A 9,549-nucleotide genomic window follows, 5' to 3' on the forward strand; every position below is an offset into this window, starting at 1 on the left:
CAGCCCATCCTCACCTGGACAGCTACCACGAGGGAGGGCCCTAAGAGCCGTGTGTAGCTCCTCAAGCTGAAGAGGTAACTCAAGCCTCTGCCGCATCTCCTCAGTCACAAGACAAGGCATCTGTGCCCAAACCTTCTCCCTGCATGCATCCTGTCTCTCTGACTTGGGCTCAGCCGACAGTAGCTCACGGTAAAAGTCAGTAGCAACTGCACGCATATCCTCTGGCTCACAAACAACTGACCCATCGGGTCTCCTCAACTGATTGACCTTGGCATGCGAGTGCCGAGGTCCCACTGTCTCAAAAAAAGCACCTGTCACTCTGTCACCCACCTGAGTCCACTGAGATGCCTGTCGGTGAAAGGCAAACTCATGGCGCCTCTCCTCTGTGCAAGCAAGCTCCTGTCGAGCCTGCTGTAGCTGCTCCTCCAACCATGGACTGTCTGGATGCTGCTCCTGCATCCTCTGTAGTGAAGCAATGCCTCGTCTGAGACGCTGCTCCTCCTCTCTCGCTGCAGCCCGTCGAGCCAAAGACTCCTGGAGAAAGAAGTGGCTAAGCTGAGCTAGGCCTGAGGCCACTCTGTCTGCAGGTGGAGCCTGGCTGTCCATGCCCTCTGTCCATAGAGCCTCGACCCTCTCTCTGAGTGCTGAGTTCAACAAGACCCGCTCTGGGATGCGAAGCATCGTGCTCCCACTCCTCTGCCTATCTGCCACTGTGAGGATCACTGGTGCATGGTCCGAGAAGGATGTCCCTGCCAGGATGCCCACTGATCCCCCCAAGTCACTGAAGTGGTCACTAGTGTAGAAGCGATCTATGCGCGATAGATTCACTCCTCCCACTCTGCGGTCCGATCTAGAGAAGGCAAGACTCTCTGGAGGCCTCACAAAGCCAGAATGCTGCCATGTATCCGAGACCCTCAACGTCATACAAAACCTCTCCCAAGCTGCTAACTCGACTCCATGCAAAGCAGCATGGCTGCCTCCGATCCTGTCAGAAGGGTCCTCCAACATGTTGAAGGGTCCTCCAACATGTTGAAGTCCCCTCCTACACACCACTGGTCAACCTGTGGCAAAGACTCAACAATCTGTGACCAAAACTCTGCACGAGCACTCGCCACATTGGGCGCATAGATGTTCAGGAAACCCACAAGGCTACCCTGAACCTGCATAGTAATCCACTGAGCCCTGCCTGGTACAATAATCCCTCTGCCCACAATGGCCTGCTGTAATGAGTCCGCAATAGTCATACATACCCCACCCTGGATGCCTCCAGGTCCAAAAGCAGCTGACCAAAAGGTATCATAGCGTCCACGCAAAATCTGACCACATCGCCGAATGCGGCTCTCAGACAAATGGTGCTCCTGAAGCATAAGGAGATCAATCTCTCCTCCCACAAGGCAACGCTGAAGCTCCTGACGCAATCGGCCCCGCTGTCGCTGAAACTGGGGCCCACCTAGTCCCTGCACGTTCCACGAGACGATCCTCATGGGGAGCGAAAGAGAACAGATGCTGCCGCAGCAGCAAGACGAGCTATCTTCGAAGCAGGCTTGGATGGGGAGTAATCCGCATCCGAGCGTCCTCTAGATAGGCGAGACTGCAGTGAGTGCCTGGTCCAAGCCCAAGTAGATCGAGCCGTGCGTAAAGCAACCTCCTCTGTCCAGGAGTCCTCATGAATGAATACATAGCAAGGCAAACACTGCGTATCAGCAAAAAAGTACACCACAATGTGTCTACATCCTGCTGAATCTGGGGGTGTCACCGCAAACTTGGCCAGTGGCCACAAAGTCTGCAGCAAATCTGTAACGCCAAGTTCTCCCATGTGGTGAGAGAACTCGAGAACCTGTGTATGCAACCATCCCACCATTGAGTCGAGGGACCACTCTGTCTCAGTCCTGCCACAGAGGGGGAAGGAGAAACCAACTGCTGAGTCCAAGGCCTCTGTCCCCCTAGCGGCGAGGAACAAAGCGTGGACTCTGAAGCAGGCTGCCTCGTGGTCTGCTGCGGAATCGCCAAGAAAACGAGTAAACCCGTAATCAAAGAAATCCCAGCGGCGTCGGAGGTCAAAGCCCGTCAAACCACGAGGGATAGCTGCAAGAGGAGATGTCTGAATCTGCAGTGGGGGCCGCATGAAGGGCTGACCCTCTCTCGCTAGGCGACTCGTGGTGAAGGCGCTGCCAAGAGATCTCCTGGCCGCCGGCAAGGGTCCAGTCTCCTGAGCCGACTGTGGTACTGAAGCAGGAGGAGGGGGAGAAGGGGCTGGGGGGGGGGGGGGGGCGGGGGAGAGGAGAAGCGGGGTGGGGCGGCAGAGACATGGGGGGGACGAGGTGGGGAGTGAGCGGTAGCAGAGGGCGGGGGAGGGCATGAGGAGGAGGAGGGGAGATCGGAAGGCGGAGCGGCTGGCGAGGGTGAAGCGGAGGTGGTGGCTGGCGTAGGGGGCTCCTCCTGCTCAAGAGGACCAAAGCGGTTCCCCGTGGGAACCCACTGCTGTTGAGTAGGCACCTGGCCACTCTGAGTGCCAGGCTGTCGCTGTGGCCCCTGGCGTCGACGGCCACGGGCCTGCTGCCACCCCTCCTCCGCTGGAGCCCCAGGCTCGGAGGGTGGCGTTGAATGTGTGCTCTGTGTCGTTGGCTGTGGCTGCGGCCCAGCCTTGGCAGGCTGGGGCTGAGGCTGGGGTGCGGGTCGTGGTCTCCTCCGTGGACAGGCCTTCGCTAGGTGGCCCATCTGTCTGCAAATGAAGCACTGGTTCGGGAGACCCGAGTACTCCACACTCTGTCTAAGCCAACCCCCACTCACCCGAGGCAGAAGGATGACCTTCGGGAGCGTGTGGGTATCTCTGACCAAAACTCGAACTGAAGGGATGCCAGCCGCCTTGGCAGCTACTGATGCTGCCGTACGAGGTGTCTCCAGGACAGTTCCGATGGCGGAGCCAATCCTGGAGAGAAGTGGAAGGTACTCCCTCCGTAAACCCGGAAAGCAGACTGAGATGGGGATGTCCGCCTCCTCTACTAGCACATCCGAAGACGGGTCAAAACCATGTCGCCATTGTCGAAAGTGGGCGCGTGATGCTCGGATGGCCAATGGACTCATAGCTATGACCTTGGAGGCCATCTCGGAAGTCTCGAACTCAATCTGGTAGGACCCCCGTCCGAGAATCTGGACATCCAAGATCTTGCCCACCTCTGCGAGGAGGCGGGCCTGGAGAAGGTCTCGCAGCTCTCCTCTGCTGGGACGAGTGCCGAGAACCTTGCAGATGACAGAAGTCGCCTGCAAGCGTTCTACCTCTGTGGCAAGGCTCGCTTGCTCTGCCGGCGTAAGAGCAAGTCGAATGGTGGGCTCAGCGGGGTCGGGCGAGGGGGCTTCAGGCGAGTCCCTCTGAGGTGAAGCTGGAGCCTCCATCTGTGTCTACTGCTGAGTCGAAGAAGCGGGCGGCGAAGAAGAAACCTGCAAACAAGTCAGCCAGGCACTTTTCAGAAGAGAAAGTGCTGCCGAGCCAGGTGCAGAGGGCCTTCGGGAGCAAAGAGGATGGGGGGGGGGGGGGGGGGGTGATGAGGAGACAGCGAGGGCAAGGAGGGCAGCTGTGCAATGTGCGGGTGCACAAGCAGCAGCGAGCGGGGGGGACTTTGACATGGTATCAGAGCTATGTGCTCGTTGATAGCAAGGGAGGGGAACCGGTGCGAAGAAGAGGATTGGAGCCCTGCCAAGAGCATTCCAAAACGCTGGCGTTTTTGTTGACCAAAGCGGCGTCGACCTTGTGCTCTACCGGAGAGCGTTTCAAAACGCTGTCAAAAACACAACCGTGGAAGGAGACTTTCACACGCACCTATAATCCCTCGGCTCCATTTTGAGGCACCAAGTTCCCCTAAGGGGGGCCTCCCATGCTGCCAAGAAGTCATTAATTCAGATTTGTTTCCCGCAGCAGTTTTGAGCTCCATTATTTTCTTTAGCCTAAACCCTTAAGGGGTATTTCTTCTGCATGTCCCACTGCCTGCAAAAAGCTGAGAAGAAGATAAAACCATCATTCTCAAAACTTTTTAAAGGAGAATATCGAACTCCAAGGTCTCAACCATTGTGAAGAGGTGCTTCACAAAAGTGAAGAGTGACTTCACGTTGGGCCAAAATATTTTTTTTTTCCCCCTTGAGGATTCACTTTTACTCATCTTAATGGCAACACATGCCTTGATTGAAATGTATGCTATATTTGTGACCTTTAGCACCATGCACAAAATTATGGGTTCTAGACACTACCTATACGACGTCATGTATACGGTAAGACCGCCCATAATCATGAGCACACACATGAGCACTACAAACGATATGTATGTGTATTTTACTCCATTTTCCATGTCCATATGGCAGATAACAGTATAGATATATATGCATGTGATATAGGCTTGCTTTTTGCATAATGTATACCATCCGTGCCCTTCATCCAAGAGGGTCTTTTAATGTGCTTTGACTTCTTTTTGGCCTGCCTGAAGTGTTTTTACTGAAACCCATTCATTTTCAGGTATTTCTTGCAAGCAGGATATGCTGTAATTTTTCTTTATAAAAGGTTTGTTAAAGCTTTGGGTCTGCTAAATGATGCTACTTGGAAATTCAATGTGCATAGTATTTTATACAGTTTTTAGAGGTTAATGACAATGCAGAAACTCCAGTCAGCCCTACTGCAGGAGAATAGTAGAATGCTTCAAACCAGATCACAGCTCGAGCGTTCAAGGTATGTTCAAAGCAGAATGTGAAAATTCTTGGAATGTCCACGGCTAAGTCGTTTTTTAAATGTTTGAAAATGTTGCGAATTTTCAGATCGAATAGAATTGATGGAGTGTGCCGTGCAATCGTATCACGAGGTTTGTCTCCCAAATTTTTTTAACCTCCACATTATTCTTTATATTCTGTTTACATGCAGCTTTCTGATGCAGTCAGTAGTCCAAGGCAAACTTCTAGAAGTCTCTTACGAAACAATTTTTCAGTATCTCCAGGTATCATCTTTTTCAAGAAACTTCAGCAACTAGGCTAGGTTAGTTCACATATCTGAGGGCTGCATCCTTAATATCAACTGATTTTTCTATTACATAGCTGCTATAAAACATTTTTTCTTGTTGGAGCACACAGCATCTATTCTTGAATTTGAGAGGTGGTGACGTTAGATGGGAGTATTTTCCTTCTAGATGGCTGTGCTCTCACATCTTCCCTATTTGATGTTTTGTTTGATTATCTGCTTAAACATAATCAGACCTGTTTTCAATAGAAAAACAATTGTCGTGTAAGTTTAAGGAACGCATCCATTAATATTCTGCACCTGCCCCTGCTATTTGTGTGTCCTGCTCTGTGTTCACTCTTGGGCACCGCCCAAATGCTCTAGCCCTGTGGACCTGTGACCACTATACCTGCCCTCCAGCCCGTCCCACCTGGCCACACCCCGGGGGCCACACAAGCGTAATGTGGTCCCTTGCCCAACCTGGAGTTGATCAGATTGCACTGGGTCAATTCATGCAAAAGAAAAAGAATGCAAAAGAGAGAGCAAACATCTGTGGTAAGACTGGATGCCTTCATGATACATTCCGTATGGAGGTGCTAAACAGCAGAAACTGTATTTCCACCCAGGAGAGTTCTTAGTTTGCTTTGCCTCCTCGATTACTCTTTTGCTTCCCAATTGCTCCAGCTACTTTGACTAGGGCCAAGTCTCCTATTTTTTCCTTCCATTGTTTGGTTGTGAAGTCGAGGACCGACTAATGTACAAGGTGAGAAGGCTATCTTCGTTTTGAGGCTCCTGCAAATATGTCCACTTTTTTGGCTGTTAACACAAAATAAGTTGTTTTGCTTGCCTTGTCAGAAAGTCATAGGGTGCCCTACAATCATCCATATTCCATTGCTCCATCTAGTCCAAGAATGCGCTTTTTGTGTCAATAAGCATAGAAGATAAAATTCTCTTCATGTTACACTTGTAATGGCTTGTTGGTCTGAAGCAGTTGTTACGCCTTATTGCGAGAAACATGAATTGTCTGGAGAAGAATGCAATGTTTTATCTTGCAGCAGCAGTTGCAGACTTTTATGTTCCTTGGGAAGCCATGGTAGACTCTAAACACATTTCTCTAGTCATGTTGCAATCTTGATGTACATTAAATGATCCTGATGATGAGCATGATGAACATTATAGGATGAACACAAAATCCAGTCAAGAGAAGGACCATTAACAATACAACTTGCCTTAGTGCCAAAGATGATAAAGGTTTTGAGAAAGCAATGGGCTCCTTCAGCTTTCTGTGTTTCGTTTAAGGCAAGAATAGATAAATCATTCCTTTCCAAGAGTCTTTTGAGTTGCTTCTTGCATATATTACAACTTGGTAGGATGACTACTCCATCAATGCCTTACAGCCTTTGAATAGGTGCTTAATGTAAAAGGATTTTGAAATAGGCAAGGTCCAAGAGATGTGTTATCTTAATAGTTTCCTAGAAATGTTAAAATTATGTTAAGGACTAGCATATTTAATTATAAAAGAAGGGACATTTCATTTGTGTACTAAAACAACAAAAATGCTATGCCTATGTATCGAGGATTGTCCTTTGTGTCGGTTTTCTGCAATGATGGGCAATGGGCTCCTATAGATGTCTGTCTTTCTTTTGAGGTAATAATAGGTGGTGCATCTCTTTCCGAGAGTCTCTTGAATCGTTTCTTGCATAAATTCCATGGATGACCCAGTTTGGTAGGATGAGTACTCCAATGCATAAGTAAAGAGCCTTGGAATAGGTGCAGCATGTAAAAGATGTGTTATCTTAATACTTTCTTAGATATATTCTAGTTATATTAACAACTAGCATATTCAATTATTCAACTATAAAAGAATGGACTGTGCGTAGAACGACAAAAATTCTGTGCCAATGCCTTAAGCGTCATCTTTTGGTTTTTTTCAAACAAGTTCCCTCAAAGCCTGCCTGCCACATTGTTCTTAGGTGTGTTGGATAGTATTGAACTGGAAACCTCCCTTGTTCCTTCACATTAAGATCCTTGTCCTGTTACAACATTTCTACCACATCGTCAAAAGCGTTGATTTGGCACACCTTCAAAAGACCAACTATTGTGTACTATTGAAATCACTAATGTGATGTTTGTTAAACCTTGCGTGCTTATCCTTGGTTGTTTTGTAGCTTGAGACAGATTCAACCATATTGATGAAGAAGGCAAAGGAAGCCCTACACAAGTATAATGTTCATGCAGTGGTTGCCAATGAGCTAACAACAAGAAATGAGAAGGTCATTGTGGTGACAAATGAAGGGGAGAAGACTATAGAGAAAGATCTGGACGTGGAAATGCCATTGGTTCAGTTTTTGAAAGAGAGGCACAGGGAGTTCATTGAATGCAAATAACATAATGAAAAATTTGGTATGCTCAACAATGCCCTTCATACTCCAACCTTTGCGTGCTTGTTTACTTAGAACTAATTTTTCGACAAGATTGAGACTCTCTCTCTCTCTCTCTGCTACAAACGTCACCGTTGTAATGTTTGTTTTTGGTCCCATGGGTCATATTCGACCTCCGTGGACGATAATTGAATCTATCTATCTATCTATCTATCTATCTATCTCTCTCCATTGAAGAGATCTTAGATTATATTGCTAGAGGAGAGGAGCCCCTCTCTTAGGTATTTGGATTGACTATGTAGTTTCGTATGGTATCTCCTGAGTGTAAGGAAGGGGGTTTTTAAAGAGGGGTGCCCCCACTTATTTTCTGAGACCTTTGGTAGGTAGATTTGGGGAGGAGGAGGAGGAGGAGGGGAGGCGGGGCAAATTCTCAAAAGTTTATTAATCTCTCTCAAATTTGACAAATGTCAACTCAAACTTTCAAAATTTCCTAAAACTTTTCCAAAATTTTCGAAATACCCCATATCAATTTCGCATATTTTTTTGCAGCTTTTTGACAAAAGATAAACAAAGGGAATGAAGAATGGAAGAGGATTGTATACAGCCTCCAAGCCATGCAATTTAGGCTATCTATGTGATGGGTTGTCATCTTCTATGGCTAAATATGGAAAGCACTTAGATGTAGGCACCACTCTAGGATTAGAAGGAGAGATGATGCTTTCCACATTGGGGATGCTTAAAGAGCAAAAGTAGGGTGCAAATATGGCATGAGATAATTGTGACAACAATCCAAAAAATATAGAAGTCATTTGAGTAAATGAATCTCTCTCTCTCTCAGCACCACAATGTGGGCTCTCCATTGCGGCTCTTATCACCAGAATTTTGGAGCATCGAGAATCACTCATCATCCCCACACATACTACATCACATGTAATTTTTGGTTCCATAGGTAGATTTAAAACTTTTCATTGAGAAATTTGAAACTCGTATATATATTGCTCAGTGGTCAAGCTGGCTATATAAACATTGTAGAACAGTGGGTATATGATTGCTTTAGCATTTGTAGATAGGGGTTCGGTTAGTGTTATAGGGTTCGTAGATAGGGTTTTTTTTTCTATATGGTTGCATGCAGGTGACATCTCCCATACGTAAAGTGAATCTCTCGGGGTTTTGGATACACCTTTGGTCATATGCAGATGCTATTGTGCTTATTGAAAACTCTACGCAAGGGCTACAGAGACATCTTGGTGTATTACATTTATATACACATGATAGTGGTCTGTCATTGAATCTTGGCAAAACCAAGGCCATGTGTGTTTAATACTAGAGCTCAGTGGGTGACAACATCAATGCCAATATTTTCATAATGGTAGGAGAAGATAGAGCATTTAAACGCTTTATACATACCTAGGAGCATTGTTTACAAGGCCCATCTTCTCTATTGGAGGAGCTGCATGTTGGGAGCTAGAGAAGCCTTTCCTTATTAGTTTAAATTTCCTTTCTCTCTCTGTTGCCCTTTGTTGAATGTCTACATTGCCAACTTGAGAAGGCATACAATTTTTCCAAAAGATTCACGCTTCAATGAAATCTTGTTAAAACTCAATGGCATGTTAGAATAACTCACCATCCAACCCATATTTCCCTTGTAATGTGCCCTTTCACATTAGCTACATCACCCTTGGAAATCTTCTCGAGCACTTGGACTTGAATATTTTCAAAGTTCCTTGCCAGGACATGCCTACTCTTGGACCATCTTCACTCTCTCGGTCGGGTCGTGATATTATTTAACCTTTTTAAAAAATATTTTCCTAGACTATCTTGGGTCTCTTAATCAGATCCTTAAATTCATCGTCTTTAGGCCTCTTGAATGGGTCCTCAAACTCACCATCTTCTAACATTCTCTCTCCCTTCAAAAGGATCATTGTCCTTAATGATCAAAGAAGGAAAATGTTTATGGACAAAATATTCAGACTTTTATGTAGCATTTGTAAGTGTAAGATATTTCCAACAATCAATGATAATGCTTTGGATAACATGGTTTTTTCTTGTCTCTATGATCAGAATTTCTTAACTCCTGCAAGGTAACATTACTATCAATCAAATTTTCATCTTCACAAATAAAACGTTTTGATTTATTGACATGAAATATTGGGCGAATACATTTTGGAGTAGACACTAGTCGATATGCCACAT

General features: G+C 46.6%; 1 protein-coding gene across 3 annotated transcripts in view; it reads left to right on the plus strand.

Moving 5' to 3' along the window:
* LOC147451487 (phosphopantothenate--cysteine ligase 2-like) overlaps positions 1-8,138 on the plus strand; it is a 64,229-nt gene extending 56,091 nt beyond the window's left edge. Inside the window, exons 5-12 of one of the 3 annotated variants that reach the window (XM_086520381.1) lie at positions 4,505-4,549; positions 4,644-4,714; positions 4,801-4,844; positions 4,917-4,976; positions 5,967-6,068; positions 6,155-6,274; positions 7,144-7,378; positions 7,906-8,138. In XM_086520381.1, the coding sequence (XP_086376507.1) occupies positions 4,505-4,549; positions 4,644-4,714; positions 4,801-4,844; positions 4,917-4,976; positions 5,967-6,068; positions 6,155-6,274; positions 7,144-7,362 (661 nt within the window). In that variant the 3' untranslated portion in view covers positions 7,363-7,378; positions 7,906-8,138. Of the gene's footprint in view, positions 1-4,504; positions 4,550-4,643; positions 4,715-4,800; positions 4,845-4,916; positions 4,977-5,966; positions 6,069-6,154; positions 6,275-7,143; positions 7,572-7,905 lie in introns of those variants that run through there. The other 2 variants (XM_086520380.1, XM_086520382.1) reach the window with 2 other exon arrangements.
* The last annotated feature ends 1,411 nt before the right edge of the window (positions 8,139-9,549 follow it).

Source organism: Adiantum capillus-veneris, chromosome 9, assembly GCF_014529385.1.
Source record: "Adiantum capillus-veneris isolate H3 chromosome 9, ASM1452938v2, whole genome shotgun sequence".
Taxonomy (NCBI): Eukaryota; Viridiplantae; Streptophyta; class Polypodiopsida; order Polypodiales; family Pteridaceae; genus Adiantum; species Adiantum capillus-veneris.